Source organism: Salvelinus fontinalis, chromosome 40, assembly GCF_029448725.1.
Source record: "Salvelinus fontinalis isolate EN_2023a chromosome 40, ASM2944872v1, whole genome shotgun sequence".
NCBI classification, from domain to species: domain Eukaryota; kingdom Metazoa; phylum Chordata; class Actinopteri; order Salmoniformes; family Salmonidae; genus Salvelinus; species Salvelinus fontinalis.
In genome coordinates, this window is record NC_074704.1 from 21,229,280 (window position 1) to 21,253,773 (window position 24,494).

The 24,494-nt window shown below is 43.5% G+C and overlaps 1 protein-coding gene across 3 annotated transcripts in view; it reads right to left on the reverse strand.

The window, feature by feature from the left end:
• LOC129839745 (endonuclease V-like) overlaps positions 1-23,246 on the reverse strand; it is a 56,410-nt gene extending 33,164 nt beyond the window's left edge. Inside the window, exons 1-8 of one of the 3 annotated variants that reach the window (XM_055907356.1) lie at positions 23,044-23,246; positions 16,649-16,820; positions 9,577-9,711; positions 8,594-8,633; positions 8,068-8,180; positions 2,148-2,216; positions 1,883-2,011; positions 23-172 (exon numbers count right to left, since the gene is read on the reverse strand). In XM_055907356.1, the coding sequence (XP_055763331.1) occupies positions 113-172; positions 1,883-2,011; positions 2,148-2,216; positions 8,068-8,180; positions 8,594-8,633; positions 9,577-9,711; positions 16,649-16,820; positions 23,044-23,087 (762 nt within the window). In that variant the 5' untranslated portion in view covers positions 23,088-23,246 and the 3' untranslated portion in view covers positions 23-112. Of the gene's footprint in view, positions 1-22; positions 173-1,882; positions 2,012-2,147; positions 2,217-8,067; positions 8,181-8,593; positions 8,634-9,576; positions 9,712-16,648; positions 16,821-23,043 lie in introns of those variants that run through there. The other 2 variants (XM_055907358.1, XM_055907355.1) reach the window with 2 other exon arrangements.
• Between the last annotated feature and the right edge of the window lie 1,248 nt (positions 23,247-24,494).

The following is a 24,494-nucleotide window of genomic DNA, read 5'->3' on the forward strand; positions in this document are numbered from 1 at the left end:
GCTTCATCACGTTAGTGTAAAAGCACGCATTCCTCCGCACTCAACGCACTGTGCATTCAGACTCTGCTGCAGTGCCTTGACTCTGCCTTCAGCCCGCTGCACCATCAACTCCTCACTGCAGACTCCAACCGCGACGTCGTCTTTCTCTTTCATCTCGCTCTCGCTCTTTTAACTGTAGAGATCAGACAGACTGAGGGATTTTCTTTCTCTCAGGTTGAACAGGTACAGTGAGGAGGGGAGGAGGAGAGGAAGGCAGGAGAATAGAGGAGAGGAAAGAAAGGAGGAGAAGAGGGGAGAAGATGAAAGAAGGGAAGTGGAAAGGACAGGAAAAGATAGGAGAGGAATGGAAAAAGAGCCAAGGGGTTTAAGTTTACATTCTGAACAGGTGCCCACTGCAACCTAGTTCAAATGATTTTGCTACAGTATGATCCCCAACCCATCTCACATGAACGTTCTACATACCCAGCTCCTTAGCCCAACCTGTCAACCCAAATCCCTACTTCTGATGCCCCAAAACACCTCATTAACGTACACGCTCCAATTTGTCCCTCTTCCTGAATGCATAAACGATGCCTGTGCCCTTATTTGGCAAACCTCCGCCACCTGCTCCTGTGTTTGGGTCCCAACAGCAAACCGCAATTAAACGCTGAGGAGCAGGAGCATATTGTTGTTTCCACAGCACGAGAAAACTTGGCAACCTGTCGCTGCTGGCTCTGAGCTACCATCAGTGTGTGTGTGTTTGTGTGTGTGTGTGTGTACGTGGTTGAGTGCTGGCTGGCAGCAATACGGCTTGTCAAGGGTCAACATTGACGACCGTCTGGAGAGAGAGTGAGGTGTAGAGATAGAGAGAAGTGTAGAGAGAGAGGAGATAGATGGAGAGAGAGAAAGAGATAGACAAAGACAGATAAGTGAGGTGAACCAAATAAAGCGGGGAATGAGAGACGAGGGAGAGAGAGAGATATGAAGAGAGAAAGAACAGAGCGGTTATCTCTCTGCCAGTCCCCTTGCTCTCAGCGATGTCCAGGTCCAATCTTATTGGACGAACCCCCAGCACCCACTAAATACATTAGCACACTCACTGATGAAATGAACACACACACAGGAGGAGATGAGTTAGCCAAGGCTACACTACTGCTGCAGCTCTCCTGGCAATATACTGAGAATAGAGGTGTGTGAAATGCTGTGTGTGTGTGTGTGTGAAATGCTGTGTGTGTGTGTGTGTGTGTGTGTGTGTGTGTTTGTGTGTGTGTGAGAGAGTGTGAGTCTGCGTGCTGACTGCAGTGGAGAAAAAAGACAGTGAGAGACAGAGAGAGGGGGTTGAGAGAAAGAGAGATAAAGAGAGAGAATGAGAAAGCGAGAGAGAAAGTGAGTGAGTGAGTGAGTGAGCGTGTTTCTGTGCATGTGTGTGTGAGAGCACTGGGTGCAGTGCAAGGCTGGTTTTGACAGCAGAACAGTGTGTAAGGCAGATGAGTTATGCCACCACACTTATCTCTAAGGGAACAGCACAGTCTAGTGGCAGGAATGCAGAACAACACTAACAGACTGCAGGGGGAGATGAGCATCAAGTCAGAAAGAGAGCCTGCCCACCCTCTTTTTGCCATTATAAACTTGAATGGCGCTGCCCATGCTACAACAGGATTTGTGGCAAGTGCGGTCTCTATCCCTCTCTGAGAGAAGCATTAGCAGACAAGTTAACTTCACATGGTGTCCCGTGTCCAGCAAGCCATATTGATTTGCTCTGTTCCTCCCAGCCATTTGCCAGGGTTTTTCTCAGTTGACTTTCACTGATCAGACTGACTTCTAATCTGGTGACTGAATGGCTCTTTTCGTATGCGTGTGGGAATATGTTTATGTGTTTGACTCTGTGTGTGTGTGTGTGTACCTGTCTGATAGGCTCTGGGACACGGTAGCGGCAGCAGGAGTGTGTGAGGCGCAGGGCCGTGTCCAGGCTGATCTTGTGGCCCACTGAAACATACACTGGTTTGGTACTGCTGTCAGAACTACGCAGGGCCTAGAAAGAAAGAGGACAAAAAGGGATGGCGAGAGAGAGAGGAGAAACAGAGAGACAGACAGAGAGGAGACTGTATGTTTAGAACTACTGATTACGTGTTTGTGTGAGATGTAGTGAACGTGTGCGTGAGTCTTACCTTTCCCAGAACTTTTCCTGAGTCGCTAGTCAGAGGGAAGCTCTCTCCTCCCTTCTGCAATGAGGCAATCTGAGGAGGAGGAGTGGAGTCAGACCATCATTTATACACACTACTACTGTCAGTCTGTTCGTCCGTCCGTCCGTCCCTCTGTGCGAGTCTGACTTTCTCTCTGTCTGTGCGCGTGTTTATTTTTCTTGCAATATCAAAGTCTTTCTCTCTTCCATCTCCTCGGTCTCTCTTTACTTTGAGGGGAGGATGAGACCCTGACATGTTCTTCACAGCCCTGTCAGCCATGTTCCTGTCTTTCTCACAAGGCAACATGCTAGTAGCTGTCCTGTTCCCTCCCTGGTAATATACTATATATACAAAAGTATGTAGACACCCCTTCATATTAGTGAATTTGGCTATTTCAGCCACACCCGTTGCTGACAGGTGTATAAAATCGAGCACACAGCCGTGCAATCTCCATATGGTAGAACGGCATTACTGAAGAGCTCATTGACTTCAACATGGCACCATCATAGGATGCCACCTTTCCAAAAAGTCAGTTCGTCATATTTCTGCCCTGCTAGAGCTGCCCCGGTCAACTGTAAGTGCTGTATTCGTGAAGTGGAAACGTCTAGAAGCAACAACGGCTAAGCCGCGAAGTGGTAGGCCACACAAGCTCACAGAACTTTACACGCTGAAGCATCGTCTGCCGACGGTTGCAACAGTCACTACTGAGTTCCAAACTGCCTCTGGAAGCAACAAGCATAAGAACTGTTCGGCAGGAGCTTCATGAAATGGGTTTCCATGGCCGAGCAGCCGCACACAAGCCTAAGATCATCATGTGCAAAGCCAAGCTTCGGCCGGAGTGGTGAAAGCTCGCCGCCATTGGACTCTGGAGCAGTGGAAATGCGTTCTCTGGAGTGATGAATCACGCTTCACCATCTGGCAGTAAAGTTTGGTGGAGGAGGAATAATGGCCTGGAGCTGTTTTTCATGGTTCAGGCTCCTTAGTTCCAGTGAAGGGAAATGTTAATGCTACAGCATACAATGACATTGTAGACAATTCTGTACCTCCAACTTCATGCAACAGATTGGGGAAAGCCCTTTCCTGTTTCAGCATGACAATGCCTCCGTGCACAAAGCAAGGTCCAATGGTTTGTTGAGATTGGTGTGGAGAAACTTGACTGGCCTGTACAGAGCCCTGACCTCAACCCCATCAAACACCTTTGGGACGAATTGGAACGCAGACTGCGAACCAGGCCTAATCGCCCAATATCAGTGCCCCTAAGTCACCGCAGCAATGTTCCAACATCTAGTGGAAAGCTTTCCCAGTAGAGTGGAGGCTGTTATAGCAGCAAAGGGGGGACCAACTCCATATTAATGCCCTTGATTTTGGAATGAGATGTTTGACAGGCAGGTGTCCACATACTTTTGGTCATGTAGTGTATATCTCATTTGAAGTGCATAGGATGGTGTGAGTCATCGGTACGTGAAAAACCACATCATCCCGTCTTCACTCGACCTTAAACTTGAAAGTTAAAAATCTGATATTTCACATATTGGATGATGCAGTGTTTATATGAGAGAGCTCTCAGATCCTGCAATCAGCTTGAGATACATTCAGATCAAAACGAACCATCCTCATCCCTGTTGCCAAGACTGATGCTGTAACAGGTGTCTCGTTGGAGATGAGGACTTGGCTTTAAACTAATGAAAGCTTTGATGTCCTATCCATTTCACCATAACTAATTATAATACAGGACAGGAGGATACGCCAGGTGAGGGGCCAGGTAGGGCCCAGGGCCCATCTGGTGGTATCTAGGAGAACAGTGTGTCTGTCTGAGTCAGCCGCCCTGGGCAGTAGGACATGAGACAGGCCAACCATCAATAACACAATGGTTTGACTCAGTGCCAGAGAGGAAGAGGAGGAGGGAGGGGGAGAAAGAGTGCGTGAAGGCGTCTGGGAGAACTGGGAGAGGTTAAAAATGATGATGGGATATTGAAAGACGGCAGTTGCAGAGAGAGTAGAGAGAGAAGGAGTGAAAGGAGCGAGAGAGAGCTGGGAAATAGAGTGGAGCCGAAGAAAGAGAAGCGAACAAAAGAGACAGAGACAGGAATTTCATCCACAGAGCAGCAGGCAGGGGCAGCAGCTGCCGTGTGAACGGAATGAAGCACCTATCCATCGAGCTCATCTCATTCAAAAGGCCTCAGTGAGTCACTCCCTGGCAATGCACACAATAGAACCACTGTTGCAGTGACCCATAACACACACATATGTACACATGCACACACAATGGGAGAAGACCAGTGGCATGTCCATACAAACCTTTAGCCCATAATAAGACGCAGGGGGTAACAGGAACACAGGAATGTGATGTCAACGTGACAACAGAGGCTCCATGATCACAGGAACTTCTAAAAACGCCTTCATGTTTTAATCCTATGAACAATTCATGTAAATTGTATTGCGATGTTTTAATTTACTTGGATTTGAATTGGGCGTCATCGCAATGTTACGAAACACTCGGACATAACGAAACCCCAGAGACACATTGGATGTCTGTGAGTATCTTTGACGTCTCCTTCCCTCTGGACGTATGAACACAGATTCTCCTAATCTAATTTCAGGTGAGAGCAGTTGGAGGAACAAATATGACTCATGTTGCATTGATGTGATTAATGAGCAAAAATAATTACACACATGGCAGTTTAACGCTACGCTTGTATCTTAGATATATTGAAGTCAGAGAGGTCACATCTATCATTCTACAATCTGCAGTGAGTCATCGTTTGAAAACAGAGCCTGACGCCAGTACCAAAGTCAAGATAAGAGGTGTTCTAATGTTTCATTTAAAATAACTGGAGCGTCGCTAGCTAAAAGCCAGAGGGAAATGTATCTGGACGGCTAAAAGCTACCTGATACCTTAATGAAAGACTAGCTAAGAGGAAACACTTTAGCTAACAGTAGCTAACTGACAGATACTGTATCAGTTTGCTCAGAAATCTCAGCCAATGCAATCCACACCGTGGCTACAGTAGTTCGGTTAACGAGGCTTATGCTATCGCTATCGTCTGTGAGACGCTAAGTGTCGCCTGAGAGAGATCGAATTAACTTGGGAGTCGGTACCGGTTTCTCTGGTCATAAACAGTGGAAACCTAATCTGAGTCTAAACATAACAGCCGTTAGAGCTAAAGCAGAGCTGAGGGACATCAAAGTGTTGTGTAAGATTAGTGCGCTACGCTAACATAGATGTGCGTCGTGGGGACCGTTTGAGCTGCGGTTATTGGATGGTAATTGAGTTTTTAGGTTGTGGAGCCGTTTGCCAGTTGATTTTTGGTGGCGTGTGTTCAGGGTACTGCGCTAAACTCCCATGGCCTTTTACCATGGAAATCTGTTAGCATTGTGGTCACATTAGTCATGTTAGTGCCATGTCTGTCGGTCTCCCTCTCTCTCATTCAAAATCAGAAGAGAGTGAATCCCTTACTTCCTTTACCTCTCTCATTACTATCACCTCTCCATCAGTCATTACAGACACCAAACCATCACACTATATATCACTGCTCTGTTGCAAGCCTGAAGCATGCAATTAATTTCCTTAAAATGTTATTATTTGTAACTTTGGATTGGAATTTCCCAAAACGAAACAAATTGCTTAAAAAATATATATAAACTCAGCAAAAAAAGAAACTTCCCTTTTTCAGGACCCTGTCTTTCAAAGTAATTCGTAAAAATCCAAATACCTTCACAGATCTTCATTGTAAAGGATTTAAACACTGTTTCCCATGCTTGTTCAATGAACCATAAACAATTAATGAACATGCACCTGTGGAACGGTCGTTAAGACACTAACAGCTTACAGAGGGTAGGCAATTAAGGTCACAGTTATGAAAACTTAGGACACTAGAGGCCTTTCTACTGACTATGAAAACACCACAAGAAAGATGCCCAGGGTCCCTGCTCATCTGCGTGAACGTGCCTTAGGCATGCTGCAAGGAGGCATGAGGACTGCAGATGTGGCCAGGGCAATAAATTGCAATGTCTGTACTGTGAGACGCCTAAGACAGCGCTACAGGGAGACGGGACGGACAGACCTCGCAGTGGCAGACCACGTGTAACAACACCTGCACAGGATCGGTACATCCGAACATCACACCTGCAGGACAGGTACAGGATGGCAACAACAACTGCCCGAGTTACACCAGGAACACACAATCCCTCCATCAATGCTCAGACTGTCCGCAATAGGCTGAGAGAGGCTGGACTGAGGGCTTCTAGGCCTGTTGTAAGGCAGGTCCTCAGCAGACATCACCGGCAACAACGTCAACCTATGGGCACAAACCCACCGTCGCTGGACCAGACATGACTGGCAAAAAGTGCTCTTCACTGATGAGTCGCGGTTTTGTCTCACCAGGGGTGATGGTCGGATTAGCGTTTAACGTCGAAGGAATGAGCGTTACACCGAGGCCTGTACTCAAGAGCGGGATCGATTTGGAGGTGGAGGGTCCGTCATGGTCTGGGGCGGTGTGTTACAGCATCATCGGACTGAGCTTGATGTCATTGCAGGCAATCTCAACGCTGTCAGGGAAGACATTCTCCTCCCTCATGTGGTACCCTTCCTGCAGGCTCATCCTGACATGACCCTCCAGCATGACAATGCCACCAGCCATACTGCTCATTCTGTGCGTGATTTCCCGCAAGACAGGAATGTCAGTGTTCTGCCATGGCCAGAGAAGATCCCGGATCTCAATCCCATTGAGCACGTCTGGGACCTGTTGGGTGAGGGCTAGGGCCAATCCCCCCAGAAATGTCCAGGAACTTGCAGGTGCCTTGGTGGAAGAGTGGGGTAACATCTCACAGCAAGAACTAGCAAATCTGGTGCAGTCCATGAGGAGGAGATGCACTGCAGTATTTAATGCAGCTGGTGGCCACACCAGATACTGACTGTTACTTTGAATTTGACCCCCCCTTTGTTCAGGGACACATTATTCCATTTCTGTTATTCACATATCTGTTGAACTTGTTCAGTTTATGTCTCAGTTGTTGAATCTTGTTATGTTCATTCAAATATTTACACATGTTAAGTTTGCTGAAAATAAACGCAGTTGACAGTGAGAGGACGTTTCTTTTTTTGCTGAGTTTAGATATTTACCGGAGACTTCTCCCACCAGTATTCTCTTCAATAAGAGCTGGTTTACGGTTTTCACCAACAGGTTTTTGTCTTTGCTCGACTTGTATAATACAGTTCAAGCCACAGAAACACTGGGGAGAGAAACTAACATCCCACAATAAAATATTACAATAGATCCAGGAAAGAAAACACACTACCTCAAAACATTTATCACAATAGAATGATGAATAATGCATTGTGCTCTCCGTACTCCAATTTCAACACAGCTACAGTATGACTAAGTGTGACAAATAGAGCACAAAGGTAGACAAAAACCCACATGAATGACTCATGAATATTAAATTAACACTATAAAACTGTAGGCCTATAATTATTTTGTTGTTGCATTCAAATGTTGTTTGCCACAAGAAAAGGGACCACCCCACCGAGGATGGTATGTGAAGTCTGTCAACAACAGAAGAGGAGAAGAAAAGCTTGACAAAAGCTTGACATTGGAGGTCAGACATTTGCTCAAATGCAGACCTACTGTAGGTAGGCTACAGTTTAGTAGTCCAATGTCATTTGAGATTTCATTTGAGTGAAAACATTCATCAGAATGTGTTAACCAGTTGTTTTTGTAAAAACAAAGAAACGAATGAAATATAACTAGCGACACTCCGCCCTTACAGGCATTAAATTATTGGAAATTAGTCATTTGAATAAATGCAATCCCCCCCCCCCCCCCCCCCCCCTCCTCAGAAATGTGTTTATCTGTTCATCATTTTGATCTCTACCAGTGTGAAATGTGAGTGGTGGAGCTCTCACCTGTGACTGGTGTTCCTCGTTCTTCTCCACACCCTGCACCTGCAGGAGGTTCTTGGCCACACCTATACAAGGAAGCCCTGACAGAACTCCCAGGTGACACGCTAGACCAAACTCTGGAAAAAAGACAACCCCATATGTATAGAAGAGACATGACCGTCACAACCAGCTGAAGACTGAAGTGTTATGCAAGTATGTAACAGGCTACTGTTAGTAGTAAATAGTCAATGCTATTAGTAGACAGTACGTAGCAGGCTACTGTTAGTAGTAAATAGTCAATGCTATTAGTAGACAGTACGTAGCAGGCTACTGTTAGTAGTAAATAGTCAATGCTATTAGTAGACAGTACGTAGCAGGCTACTGTTAGTAGTAAATAGTCAATGCTATTAGTAGACAGTACGTAGCAGGCTACTGTTAGTAGTAAATAGTCAATGCTATTAGTAGACAGTGTGTAGCCTGAGAATCCAGTCTCGGTCTCAGTTTGAATCAGTCTTCATTTGAGACTGAAATTGTCTGTTCCACTACTCACCTCTGTAGTGGAACAGACCATTCCCATCCACCAAGACCACCTGTTGGGGACAGATAAAGAAAGAGGCAACGGGTGAGAGATGGGCAAGTACAGAAAGAGGCAACGGGTGAGAGATGGGCAAGTACAGAAAGAGGCAACGGGTGAGAGATGGGCAAGTACAGAAAGAGGCAACGGGTGAGAGATGGGCAAGTACAGAAAGAGGCAATGGGTGAGATATGGGCAAGTCTCAAAGCAGCTCTCTGCTGTCCCTTGTACTTATACAGCATGAGGTCTTTCTTCATTACAGGCTAACTAAAGAAGAGTTTACACAAGACTTAGTGAGATTTTGTTGGATGGATGTATTGAATGTAGTGAACTGTGCCAACCGCCCATTCACTGATTTCTTACATTGCCAAGATAGTTGTACAGGCATATTTCTGCTGTGAATCATAAGTCATGTAGAAAGAATTTGAGGAGCTGAACATAAAGCAGCGGGGACTGGTCTGTCAGTGTCCATTGGTAAATGTCAGTGATAAATCCACGAGGGCAACGCGCATGTGTTAGGCAGAAGACGGTGAGTGTGTGTGTGCGTGTTTCGCGTGGGAGGGGTGTGGACAGGGACCCGACTTGAGGTGGGAGTGTGGGAGTGAGTGATTTGTGTGGGCTGTGACTAACACAGGAGAGTGGAAAGGTATGGATGATACAGAGCTGACTTATGGACACACATCGTGGGTAAGGAAGATAGAGGGTATTGGATAGCTGAAAGGAAAGGCATTAACACACAGAGATGTATCGCCCTGAAGTGAACAGTTAAACAGTTGGACACAGCAAACCGACAACATCAATGAAACTGTACTAGCCTTAAGTCTCAACAAAAGTTAGACACTATGAGACATGTCAGAGTGACATTTAGTTTCAACTAAATTGAGACATTAGGGTTCTCTGAGTATTACAGTAACTAAGTCAATTAAACTGTAACATCTCCAATGTGGCCAGACCCTGACCTGAGGAAGCAGGCTGGGCTGGGTCGTCTCCAGGCGCTGCAGGGCCTCCAGCAGATAGGGGGTCTCCCTGAAGGCCAGGAACCCTGAGATGTAGGGGGCGGTCAGGGTCACCATCTGACTGTCCTCGTACAGCAGCTGGTAGTGGACACAGGGAACAGACAGCAGAGAACACCGGCATAAACGTATGCCTGTGTTATATCTAATGCAGAGCCTTCAGAAAGTATTCATCCTCCTCAACTTATTCCACATTTTGTGGTGTTACAGCCGGATTTCAAAATAGATTTAAAAAAGAAGAAGAAATGTTTGCAAATGTATTTAAAATTAAGTACAGAAATATCTAATTTCCTTAATAAGTATTCACACCCAATACTTTGTAGAAGCACCTTTGGCAGCGATTACAGCTGTGAGTCTTTCTGGGTAAGTCTCTAAGAGCTTTCCACACCTGGATTGTGCAACATTTGCCCATTATTCTTTAAAAAATTATTCAAGCTCTGTTAAATTGGTTGTTGATCATAGCTAGACAACCATTTTCAGGTCTTGCCATAGCTTTTCAAGCAGATTTAAGTCAAAATTGTAACTCGGTCACTCAGGAACATTCATTGCCTCCTTGGTAAGCAACTCCAGTGTAGATTTGGCCTTGTGTTTTAGGTTATTGTCCTGCTGACAGGTGAATTCATTTCCCAGTGTCTGGTGGAAAGCAGACTGAACCAGGTTTTCCTCTAGGATTTTGTCTGTGTTTGGCTCCACTCCATTTATTTTTTATCCTGAAAAACTCCCCAGTCCTTAACAATCACAAGCAGAACCATAACATGATGCAGCCACCACTATGCTTGAAAATATTGAATATGGTTGACATAACAAAGGGGTTGAATACTTATTGAATCAAGACATTTCAGTTTTACATTTATTAATTTGTAAACATAATTCCACTTTAACATTATGGGGCATTGTGTGTAGGCCAGTGACAAAAAAATCTACATGTAATCCATTTTAAATTCCGACTGTAAAACAATAAAATATGGAAAAAGTAAAGGGGTGTCAATACTTTCTGAAGCCACTGTACATCAACCTTGTGACTACAAACTTGTTGGATGCGTTTCCAGTTTGTTTGGGTCGTGTTTCAGAATATTGTGGCCAATAGAAATAATTGGTAAATAATGTATTATGTCATTTTGGAGTCACTTTTATTGTAAATAAGAAAAGAAAATGTTTCTGAACACTTCTACATTAATGTGGATGCTACCATGATTTCGTTCTCTAAAATGGGGGGACTATGTACACAAAGTGCTGATATTTCTAAACACTGATATTTCTAAGCACTAACCTTATAGTCACTGTATAATTCAATTCCAAAGTGCTGGAGTACAGAGCTAAAACAACCAAAAATGTGTCACTGCCCAAATACTTCTGGACATCACTGTATATACAGTCAAAATATATTTTATATTTGACATTCTTCAAAGTAGCCACCCTTGGTGTCATCAAGGCAAAGGGTGGCTACTTTGAAGAAACTAAAATCTAAAATATATTTTGATTGGTTTAACACTTGTATGGTTACTACCTGATTCCATATGTGTTATTTTCAATTTTCTAAATTTATTTTACCCCCTTTTTTCTCCTCAATTTCATGGTATCCAATTGGTAGTAGTTACAGTCTTGTCCCATCGCTGCAACTCCCATGCGTCCTCCGAAAGACAACCCAACGAAGCCGCACTGCTTCTTGACACAGTGCACATCCAACCCGGAAGCAATGTGTCGGAGGAAACACCGTACACCTGGCGACCTGGTCAGCGTGCACTGCGCCCGGCCCGCCACAAAAGTCGCTGGTGCGCTATGAGACAAGGTTATCCCTGCCGGCCAAACCCTGCCTTACCCGGACGATTCTAGGCCAATTGTGCGCCGCTCCATGGGGCTCCCGGTCGCCCCATGGAGCGACAGAGCCCGGGCTCGAACCCAGAATCTCTGGTGGCATGCAGTGCCTTAGACCACTGAGCCACCCGGGAGGCCTGTTATTTCATAGTTTTGATGTCTTCATTATTATTCTACAATGTAGAAAATAGAAAAAATTAAGAAAAACCCTTGAATGAGTAGGTCTGTCCAAACTTTTGACTGGTACAAAGAAAGAGAAACTCTTGTGCACAGCAGTGTGTCTAGGTCCAGGTGCTGGATTTGTCAGGAACTAGCATTAAAAAAACAAGAGTATATACAGTAACACACCCTGAAAAAAGACAGGTGACCGACCTTGACTTAAGCGCTTACGATCATGTCACTGCAAATATGAAAAATAAATAAGCACTGAAGTCAGGCTCGGTCGCCTGGCTTTTTCAGTGTGCGGGTTTTCCTTTTGTTAAATATAAATATATAATTTCACAGAACTATCCCTCTAAAGGCGTACTGATTCTGGTACAAAACATAACGGCTCTGTTGGTCTGGAGAGATAGAGACCTGAGTCTGTGTTTAGATGTCAATACTGTACTGCATACTCATTGTTAAAAGGAGATGTGATTGATCAAATGTTATTTCCCTCTCTTGCATGTGTTGTCTTTCTAGATTTCTCTGAGAGCCTTTTGTTTAACCTAGAATATCTTTCCACTGACCTGCACTACTCTCGCTACAGTGTTCTGGCTTACCCATGTAAGCCAAACCAGGCAACTATGCTGATCATGAGGTTCAATAAACCTCTATAATTTTTTTTTTGAAAAGGATAGAAGGACTGCAAAATGGATTAAATCACTCTCAGCCTTCTTAGTTTGCCTCTGAAAAACTATCTGGGCATTTTGACAAAGTTGGCTCCAAAGTTCAATTTTTTGTTAATCATTGAACAGAGATCTATACCTTGGTCCCTTGCGATGGATCCACTGGAGCTGACAGTATCAACCTGAAGTTGATGACAAGGTCTTTGGGATTTTGCGACTTGACATTCTTTTGTGACTTGTCAGGTTAGGGTGAGTTATCTTTTTTATTAAAAAGAAAATCTAGTGTGCAAGTCAACCAAAAGATTTATACAGGTTCCTGAGTCCTGGATTTTTTTTTTTATTAGGCATTTTAATTGACGCGGTAATGCAATAAATAATACAAATATTATTGATTGATGGAGACGTTTTGCTGTATTTGATATGTCCCCAGGGATGACACGTGGAGAGAGTCTGTGTTGTTTTTGGTTAATTCTTGAATTACGGTGGCTTTTGGGCATGGGGTTGAAATTGAGCCTCGGCCTAAAAAAGGCGGGCTGCGTTTCGGCTCACCAGTTGCCCATCCTTGCTCTACACCTTAATAAGCATCTCAACAATAGGCGGGCTTGATAAAATTCCATTATATAATTTGTGCAAACAATCCGTCAAAAACACACAGAGGATACACTTCTTAAAAAAAATTTCAGAGAACAAAATACTCATGTTGATATAAACTCAGTAAAAAAACAGAAACGTCCTCACACTGTCAACTGCGTTTATTTTCAGCAAACTTAACATGTGTAAATATTTGTATGAACATAAGATTCAACAACAGACATAAACTGAACAAGTTCCACAGACATGTGACTAACAGAAATTGAATAATGTGTCCCTGAACAAAGGGGGGGGTCAAAATCAAAAGTAACAGTCAGTATCTGGTGTGGCCACCAGCTGCATTAAATACTGCAGTGCATCTCCCCCTCATTGACTGCACCAGATTTGCCAGTTCTTGCTGTGAGATGTTACCCCACTCTTCCACCAAGGCACCTGCAAGTTCCCGGACATTTCAGGGGGGATTGTCCCTAGCCCTCACCCTCCGATCCAACAGGTCTCAGACGTGCTCAATGGGATTGAGATCTGGGCTCTTTGCTGGCCATGGCAGAACACTGACATTCCTGTCTTGCAGGAAATCACGCACAGAACGAGCAGTACGGCTGGTGGCATTGTCATGCTGGAGGGTCATGTCAGGATGAGCCTGCAGGAAGGGTACCACATGAGGGAGGAGGATGTTTTCCTGTAACGCACAGCGTTGAGATTGCTTGCAATGACATCAAGCTCAGTCCGATGATGCTGTGACACACCGCCCCAGACCATGACGGACCCTCCACCTCCAAATCGATCCTGCTCCAGAGTACAGGTCTCGGTGTAACGCTCATTCCTTCGACGATAAACGCGAATCCGACCATCACCCCTGGTGAGACAAAACCGCGACTCGTCAGTGAAGAGCACTTTTTGCCAGTCCTGTCTGGTCCAGCGACGGTGGGTTTGTGCCCATAGGCGACGTTGTTGCCGATGATGTCTGGTGAGGACCTGCCTTACAACAGGCCTACAAGCCCTCAGTTCAGCCTATTGAGGACAGTCTGAGCACTGATGGAGGAATTGTGCGTTCCTGGTGTAACTCGGGCAGTTGTTGTTGCCATCCTGTACCTGTCTTGCAGGTGTGATGTTCAGATGTACCGATCCTGTGCAGGTGTTGTTACACGTGATCTGCCACTGCGAGGATGATCAGCTGTCCGTCCTGTCTCCCTGTAGCACTGTCTTAGGCATCTCACAGTACAGACATTGCAATTTATTGCCCTGGCCACATCTGCAGTCCTCATGCCTCCTTGCAGCATGCCTAAGGCACGTTCACGCAGAGAGCAGGGACCCTGGGCATCTTTCTTTTGGTGTTTTTCAGAGTCAGTAGAAAGGCTTCTTTAGTGTCCTAAGTTTTCATAATTATGACCTTAATTGCCTACCATCTGTAAGCTGTTTGTGTCTTAACGACCGTTCCACAGGTGCATGTTCATTAATTGTTTATGGTTCATTGAACAAGCATGGGAAACAGTGTTTAAACCCTTTACAATGAAGATCTGTGAAGTTATTTGGATTTTTACAAATTATCACTGAAAGACAGGGTCCTGAAAAAGGGACGTTTCTTTTTTTGCTGAGTTTACTTTCAAAGATTCAAGAACGTATGTGTGGTATGGTAAGAGCAATGTTTGAGGATAATGAACTCATGAAAAGCCTTGTGGAGGCGAGGTATGACATGGTGCTCACAGATCCTGCATTGGGGTGGGGGAGTCTTGCTGGTGCATTATATTAGATTGCCTTTAGTTTACAGTGCTCGTTGGACCACAGCTGGTATACACATTTTGCTCTTTCTCCCTCGCCAGTCATTTGTTCCAGTTTTTAGATCAAGTTTATAGGAGGATATGGATTTCTTACAGCGGCTCGGAAATATGTTTTATGGTATTATGGTTTGCCATAAAACTGTAGAGTTCAATCTATACTATGATGAGCTTTGTGATAAATACTTTGGCCGAGATATTCATTATTACAGATTGCTCCGTTCAGCTGACCTATGGTTGATTCGCTCTGATTTTGTTTTCGGGTCTCCACGTCCAACTATGCCAAACATCGTACACATTCATGGCTTCTACTGTAAGCCTGCTCAACCGCTCTCAAAAGAGCTGGAAGAGTTTGTTCAGAGCTCTGGAGAACATGGGGTCATTATAATGTAGTTAGAATCCTTAGTCAGTCTTACTAGGGATATATCCACTGAAATTGCTTCTGCCTTTTCCCAACGCCTCAGAAAGTCATGTGGGGACATGTTAGTGACAAACCCTCAATTTTGGGTAACAATACCCTCCTGGTAAAATGGATGGCTCAGTCTGACCTACTTGGTCATGACAAGATCAGAGCATTTGTGTCACATGGGGTTACAAATGTTGTCAAGGAGGCCATTTACCATGGTGTTGGGTTTGCCACTGTTCCAAGACCAATTTGACAATCTTCTCCAGCTGGAAGAGAGAGGAGGAGCCAAGGTTTTAGACATTGGCAGTTTCAATAGAGGGATCTTTCTTCAGGGCTTGCATGAAGTTCTCCACAATGGGGCCTACAAGTTCAACATGCAGAAGCACTCCAGACCATTCTATGAAGTCACTGGACAGGGCCGTCTACTGGATCGAGTTCGTCATGAGAAACAAAGAAGCTGCTGACTTGCGCTCAGAGTCCCACAGGATGCCATGATACAGCTACCACTCAGTGGATGTCATCACCATGTTGTTGGCAATGGTGCTCCTCTTCCTCTTGCCTAATGCAGCTATAGTAAAATACTGTTGCTGCAGGCTGTGTTGGAAAATAAAAATGTATCATCATACTGTACTCATAAGTAAAAGTTATTATTTCTGAGAGCTTCAAGTATGTGTGATTAACTTGTTGGGAAATGGGTATCACACAAGTGTATTTTTTGTTTAATAAATTGTGTTTATTTTACATTGTTCTATCAACTCAATTTTATTTGATTGAGGAGTTGGTGTACTCCTGCTAAAATGCCCGTCATTGTCAGAATTTTTATTTAGTATCTTCTATGTTAATTGTCATGTGAATGTCACACAAATTACTATAATTCAGAAAATTACGCAGATATTCATCCTTGGATATTCAAAACTATTTTAAACTTCAAGTAGCCAATTTGTAAAAATTCATTGTGGCTCTTGGCTATTCTGAAATTGTTTGGGCTTATGATGCAAAAACCACTGTGTTGTGAATAAATCCAATAAAATCCAATGGGAGAGACTCGAGGTAAATTATTGTGTCTGCACTGACTGGGGAACATTTAATTAGCCGTACTATAATAACATTACAACAAAATTGGTCCATGTATCAACAAAACAAGCTGGCAAATATCATTAATTATGATGGGTTGTGTTTCAGAATGAGTTGACAGCCCTTGATGGAGAATTAGGGTCGGGTCCAATAGAGGGAGCGGAACGGTTAAGAATGAAAAATAGAGGCAATGAAAAGTTGAGGCAAGACTCATGTTCACAAACTGCTAGGATGACTGAACAGACATGGCCTGTGTGTCAATACCTTCAAGTCACTTCCTTTCCTTGTCTCCTTTCTTTGATCCACACTAATAGCTATTCAGGTGAAATACAAAAAGAACACCATCTTTCTTTCATCTAGTATGCTCAAACAGTGCCTATGAGTCAGAGGAGGAAAGGAAACAACTTTATAGTATTAAGACGCAGCCCATGGGTAGCATTAGCATAGAAATGGTCCGTTTGGGCTTTATAGCATTAAGACGCAGCCTATGGTTAGCATTAGCATAGAAATATTCAGAGTCAGTGCCTTACCTCTAGGTCTGGGTAGCTGAGCACCACTAGCTGGGCACAGGCGTTGATGTCATCTCCTTTGATAAACGACAGGTCCACTCCTCCAACCCTCTCCAGCCCGGTGAAGTCGGGACATCTCTGCCAATCCTCTGTGTCCTCCTCCACCACCTGCTGCCTCAGGCTGGCCTGTTCACTAGGAGAGAAAGAGGAGAGGGAGAGAAAACTGCAAAGGGTTAGTGGCCAAGGGGGAGAGGTTGGGAGAAAATTTAGACCGGCCAACAGATGAAGACTTCTAGTAGTAATAAGGCATTCTACAGCACCGGTCCCCCTACACCATCTGCTTGGCTTCTACATCTCCAGCGTCAGACACAAATCTACCAAGGAGGCTGCGCTGGCAAAGGGGACATGATACCATTATCAGTGACTGTCACAATAGATTCACAAGTCAATGGCTGAGAGAGATGGCTGATACTGGCACCATTCCAGGGTTACTGTTGGCAGGAAACTTCTCTCTTGCAGAGAGGTCTCACCTCACCTGCTCAGTTGCTCTGTCCCTCTGCTGGTGTCATAGGGTAACTTACTACTGTTCTCCCAAGACAACCCTACCTGAACCTCACAAGGGCTATCCACAATTGAACAAGGATAACTAGGCCTACGTTCAGACATTTTACATGGTTATGTGGTTGATGTGTGATATTCCATGAGCACAGTTCATTGGGTTTAAAATACCAACTTGTAGCTCAGTCTGGGTCTCAACGTACTGTTGAGAGTTAGAATAGTAGAATACACAAGTTGCAATTTTGGTTGTGCATCAGCAGTTTTTCTGTTCTTGTTCTGTCAGTCACCCAGGGGTGCTGACCTCCGGGGGGCCGCCTTTGATTTTGTTCGTCACTCAGACATCATTAACATGGCATAAGTCATGCAGGAAATTAGCTTTAAAAAGTGTCTCTGCCCCATGGCAAAATGAGTAAATGTGGATATTGAATTGACCTCTTCAGCATGGTTTTGTGGCACAGTCGATGCCACGCAGGGCTACGGGCCAGAAAGGTTGAGGGTTTGCCGACCACCACTGATGAGCTCTCTCCCCCTGCCTGCCTCACTTCACTACGATCAGAGACAGTGCAGACAATAATCATTAGCCAGGGGGAAATCAGATGTACATTTGTATGATATATCTATAATTGTAAACCAGGTGGTTCGAGCCCTAAATGCTGATTAGATGAAATCACTGTTTACTGTTCTAATTACATTGGTAACCAGTTTATAATAGAAATAAGACACCTTGGGGGTTTGTGGTATTTGGCCAATATTCCACGGTTAAAGGCTGTATGTAAGCACTAAGAACCTAAGAACAGCCCTTAGCCGTGGTATATTGGCCATATACCATACCCCCTAATTACTACGTATTACTATAGTATATAGTATAGTATATAAAACATATGCAACGTTTTCCCCACCAACAGGTTTCTGTGCCAATGCACCACACACAACCAAAAAGCAATGCATAACTGCATACCGATTACCGATTACATCTTGGTTTACGTTTTCAACACTACAATCAAATAGAGTATGTCAATCTCGACAAACAGAAAATAGATCCCTCCCTACTCAGTATCAAAGGCTTGGCTTGACATCATTTACATTTAAGTCATTTAGCAGACGCTCTTATCCAGAGCGACTTACAAGTACATACATTCATACTTTTTTGTACTGGTCCCCCGTGGGAATCGAACCCACAACCCTGGCGTTGCAAGCGCCATGCTCTACCAACTGAGCCACACGGGCTTGACAATCTACATAATGTCATTCAACTTTTGGGTGTTTTGTAACAGATGTCTCTTGCCATTGATTGAATGGCCAGTGTGCAGTTTGTATGCTGGATTATATTTGAGTGGATAGCGTGCGTAGGTAGGTTACAGGACACTTTCGAAGTAGCCTAAACAGATGAAAACATTATGACTAGTTGTGTTTCTGACACACAAAAAACGGTAATATATTTTAAAAGTTAAATGACAAATATGTAGGCTATATTGAAGCCTTAGGTTCTAGATCGAGGAAAAGCCGCTCGGATCGGAAAGGAGGCAGAACGCGCGTTAAACTTTCCTGAATAACAGGGCCTGCTGGGAGCATAGGCCTGTGGCTTCACTATATAGAAAGACTTGGGAGAATGATGAGCAGCAACAAACAGTGCATCAGTATCAGAAGTAAAAACACAGCCAGACTGTCCTGTACTGTGCCTTTCTAGACTTTAAGATCTGAGAGTAGACCCACAACTGATCCACAACATTCAAATAACAGGGCTTTTGCACCATTATTTCAATGACATTTTCAATACAATTTACAGTCTAGGGTAGAATTGCACTCACTTGAAAACAATAATGTCCCTAAGACCATACAAATTGAATTAAAAAAAATTGAAATATAAAGCGAGCCAACAAAAAACAACAATCATAATTTAAAAATGTAATTAAACTTGCCCCCCTTGTAATAATACTAAACAACCTTAATACAACACCTAACAACCTCACCAAGAGACTTTTGCCTTTTGGTATTGTAGCAAACAGTGGGGCAGGGAATACAACTAAGATTGCTGGCGTGAAAGACAAACATCGTGCCAATAGGGTTAACCCAGTTGCTGGGAATTGCAACGCGGCTCATATAGTGAGGTTTGCTACACTGCCCCCTCTGTACTTGAAGGCACAGCCGCCATCTCACTTCAAACACCATTGTAGCAAACGGCAGGACAAGGAAGTTAAACCGAGTCTCTGGCGTGAAAGGCAAACACCCTATGGATCGTGCTAATAGGGTTAATCCACTTGGTAGGAATTGTATCCTTACATGTGACATTTTAGTCATTTAGCAGATGTTCGTATCCATAGCAATTAGGGTGAAGTGCCTTGCTCAAGGGCACATCGACAGACTTTTCACCTAGTCGGCTTGGGGACTCGAACCAGCGAGTTTTCAGTTACTGGCCCAAAGCTCTTAACCGCTAGGCTACCTGCCACCCTCATCATGGCTCATATAGCGAGGATTGTGACAGTATAATGGTTTTTGGAATGACAGTCATAGGGACCAGGGTTTGAGTCACAGTTAGGGTACCCCCAAAAATAATCCACTATATTAGTGTCAGGTGTTGGAGAGCACCATTGAAAGCATGTCCCAGTCGAGTTTTAGTCACAGTACATTTTTTGTTAGGCTAGCAGTGTTTCTGTCAGGATGCTGTACGGCACATATGATGGCTGAGTATTCAAAACAAATGTGCACCCCATTGATTCAAATGATCATGATCTCATTCTGCCAGGTAGGCCTACTTTCCAGTCAACATTTAATTAGCAAGGTTTGGGGAAAAATACATTGAAAATGGACTGCTTCAGCATGAAAGAACAGTTTCATATGAATTAAATTAATCATTATTTTATGTTTGCTTTTTTTACTATTTGGAGAAATGTGAAGAGGGGCATCCGTTATATAGTCAATTACATTTGTATGGCTTAAACAAGATCAGTAGGGAGCTTTTTGAGCTGTGTTTCTTAAGTGTTTTTTTCATGTGCAATGACGCACCATGCCTCTCCGCTGCCTATCAGCTATTCCTCTATGTTCTTGTGGATTTATGTAGAAAATTGGAGCAGTTTTGAATGATTTTATGTGTGGTATGATTGCTAGTTAGCCTATTGCAGATCTCAACAAACAATCCAGCTACCACTATTGTCACTATGGATAGAGGGCAGAATAGAGTTGACAGTATAGTAAGCATGCAGAAAAGCGTGGTGCATAAGGGAAGTACGAAAACACCTTGATAGGGGAAGCAGATGAGAAAATGTGGCTATATGGAAGAAATTCTATAGTAAAGCGTGCAAAATGGGATTGTAAAGCAGGGAATAAAATGCACTACCAGTGCTGGAAAAAGTACCCAATTGTCATACTTGAGTAAAAGTAAAGATACCTTAACAGGAAATGACTCAAGTGAAAGTGAAAATCACCCAGTAAAATACTACTTGAGTAAAAGTGTTTGATTATAAATATACTATATATAAATATAAGTATCTAAAGTAAACCTAATAATTTTTTAAAATTTAAGTATCAAAAGTAAAAGTATAAATCATTTAAAATTCCTTATATTAAGCAAACCAGATGGCACAATTGTTAGTGTTTTTTTAAATTATTTACGGATAGCCAGGGGCACACTCCAACACTCTGACATCATTCAGAAACAAAGCATTTGTGTTTAGTGAGTCGCCAGATCAGAGGCAGTAGAGATGACCAGGGATGTTCTCTTGATAAGTGCGTGAATTGGACAATTTCTGTCCTGCTATTCAAAAAGTACTTTTGGGTGTCAGGGAAAATGTATAGAGTAAAATGCACATCATTTCCTTTAGGAATGTAGTGAAGTAAAAGTTGTCAAAAATATAAATAGTAAAGTACAGATACCCCAAAAACATAGTTAAGTAGTACTTTAAAGTATTTTTTACTTAAGTACTTTACACCATTGTGCACTACCCTACCCTGTGCCCCCCCCCCCCAAAAAACACAAAACATACACATTTTGACAACCCTCCTCACCCACCCCAGTAAACTTAGAACTATACCTTAGGGCCTCCAAACGGCTAGGGGTGGAACTGAACTTGTGTAGCTAGTGAACTCATGACAGTGGAGATTGAAATGGGGAGGACAACAAATTGTTCGTTGGTTCAAGTTGGTTCAAAGTTATGAGATACCTCAGAGTTGGAAGGGGAGGACCATCCTCGTCAGTGAATTTCATAAAAATAAAAATGGTAAAACATTACAAAAGTTATCCTTTTTGTTGATAGAACTATGCTAAATATAATCATGTCTCCAAATAATTGATTAAAAGACATTATTTTTCAAAGAAGGTCTACAGTAGCCTCAACAGCACTCTGTAGTGTAGCACCATTGTGTAGCCGGAGGACAGCTAGCTTCCGTCCTCCTCTGGGTACATTAACTTCAATACAAAACTTAGGAGGATCATGGATGGCACCCCCTTCCACAAACTTCCACAGTACTTATGACAACTTCCGGAGGATGTCCTCCAACCTATCAGAGCACTTGCAGCATGAACTGACATGTTGTCCACCCAAACAAAGGATCAGAAAATGAATCTAGTACCGAAAGCATAAATTACAGCTAGAGAGCACTGCAATGCATAAAATGTGGTGAGTAGTTGACTCAAAGAGAGTACTTGAACAGTTTTGAACAAATTAATTTCTTCCAAAATGGAAAAGCAAGAAAGATATATATATACAGAGATTGTCATTTTTTTCACTTTCAGTTTTACTTACTTAGCTAGCAAATGCAGCTGGCTAGTTTAGCCTACTGAAACACCCTGCTCAAACAGAGGGATGCTGTGTTAGCTAGCTGGCTATGACTATCCAACACAACACTGGAACTCTTCCAAGTCAAGGTTTTACTAATTTATTGCTACCGGGGCCTGCCGGTGTAACTGCTTACTCACTGTACACTGTAAAGTTACTGCATGAATGTAGCGGGTTTACTAACGCGTTAGTTCTATTAGCTATGCTATGACGTTACTTTAGCTAATATGGTGACAACGATGTAGGCTGTGTTTAGCGGTTTGGCCTGGAAAGGTTTTTCCGCCTGGTCACATACAACTGATGTGTTGTGCATTGAAGTCCACAAGCGAAGGGAAGAGGTGAGAGGAGGAGAGCCCATGGATGCGAGAAGGAATACAGCGTGATCAGGGGTATGTTCATTCCACCGATTCTGTTGAAAAACATTTCTTAAACGGAAGAAACGGGGATACACGTACTTGAATTTGTCCAATAGAAACTCTTGCAACTGTTGGACTAATAATTACATCCTATATCAGCTTGATACAGGCAAGTGTGTATTGAATGTCACTATCTGTCACCTCAAATGTATCTCTCGACCTGTGTGCACCTACGTTGTAAACTTTCATTCATAGGCTAGCTTGTGGCAACCTCATGATGGGTATAGGGACAATTTGAGTATAAAGTTGTAGCCTAAACATATTGCTGTTATAATGAACTCGGTGAATGGAATATGAATGACATTCATCCAATATGCTGTAATAGAAAAATAGGGCCATGCTCATGAAAATACAATCATCCTCCCTCATCTTGAACGGTACTGACCGCCACTGCTCCATGTGCCAGACAACTGCTCTGCCTCTTGTATTGTCTGTCTTTATTTATACTAACTAGCTAGAAAGCACTGTATTTGTAGCTACCAGGGGGCTAGCAAATTATGTGAGCTAGCTAGATAGCTAGCTGTCACACCTGTCTGTGGTGTCCTAATCAAATGACAATATGACACAGGTGAGGAGGAGCAGCGCGTGCTCCTTTTCGCTGCGAGTAGCTGTGAAATAGAGTTTACATATTGCCATTTTATTATGTCAAATTAAGAGAAACGTGTCTGACCTTTCCCATTTCTTGACCAATTCTTCTTGAGGAAGAATAGACATGTAGTTATTCGAAGTGAACAAACAGAAGTGTCAAATTATTGCAGCGAAGATCTTCTTCCGTGTTGTACCACTGACGTATAAAAAAACGTTTGTACCACAGACAGAAGGATAACCTCAGACGCTTCACAGGGGCTATAAACATGAAGCGTTCGTTTTCTCACCACCAAATATGGTAGTGAGAGGAAGTACAGTCGCGGGTAGTGTGAGAGGATGGAACTAGGTTAAACTGGGCCGACATTCTGCACATTTTTTCATCTTTGAAAAATTTGCTCTCAATACATTTCTGTTCCCAAAACTATAATCTGTTACGAACATAGTGCACACATTTTTTATAGACTTGATGCTTTGCCAACGTTTAAAAGGGGGCGTTGTTTAGGAGTGCAACGTCGAATTGAGTTTGTGCACACGGGCACTTCAGAGGTGTTCCCTAAAGAAAATATGCAAATACATACTACAACGCACCAATAGGATCTCGCTAGCCCGTGCTTGGCTTTGTCCACCTCCTTGCATGTTCTGCCCACTATGCTGCATTTGCTCCAATTTTGTAAACGACACAGATGCACTGTCTTGGGTTAGCTATAAATATCTATGGTCGTACCTTGTGTTGTTTCGTAACGTCTCTCCATATGGGCGGAACCAAACAGCGCTTGCCGCGTTCAAAACAACTGGGAACTCGGAATTTCCGACTTCTTTACTTTCAAAACAGCTGGAAATCTCCGACTGTGATTCGTTTTGAATGATCATCCAAGTTGGAATTCCAAGTCGGAAACTCGGGTATCCTTCTAGAGCTGACGACCACGGACGTTATGATTTTACCTAGTTTTTTCCCAAATTCCCAGTTATCTTGAAAACACCAAGTGTCACACAAAAGTTCGCATGTAGCAGTTTCATTGCAGTGGCACTTGTACCGTCTTTCAAACACAACTGAGACAGACTCATAACATATGCATTGTACAAAATGTGCAGCTCAAATCCAAACTTGTCTTTAGTTTGTGGACCCGCATCCTGACTGGTTGCATCACTGCCTGGTATGGCAACTGCTCGGCCTCCGACCATAAGGCACTAGAGCACAGGTGTCAAACTCATTCCACGGAGGGCCGAGTGTCTGCGGGTTTTCGTTCCTCCCTTGTACTTGATTGATGAATTAACATCACTAATTAGTTAGGAACTCCCCACACCTGGTTGTCTAGGGCTTTATTGAAAGGAAAAACCAAAAACCTGCAGACACAAGGCCCTCCGTGGAATGAGTTTGACACCCCTGCACTAGAGGGTAGTGCGTAAGGCCAAATAAAAAAATGATTTGAGTACATCACTGGGGCCAAGCTTCCTGCCATCTAGGACCTCTATACCAGGCGGTGTCAGAGGAAGGCCCTAAAAATTGTCAGACTCCAGCCACCCTAGTCATAG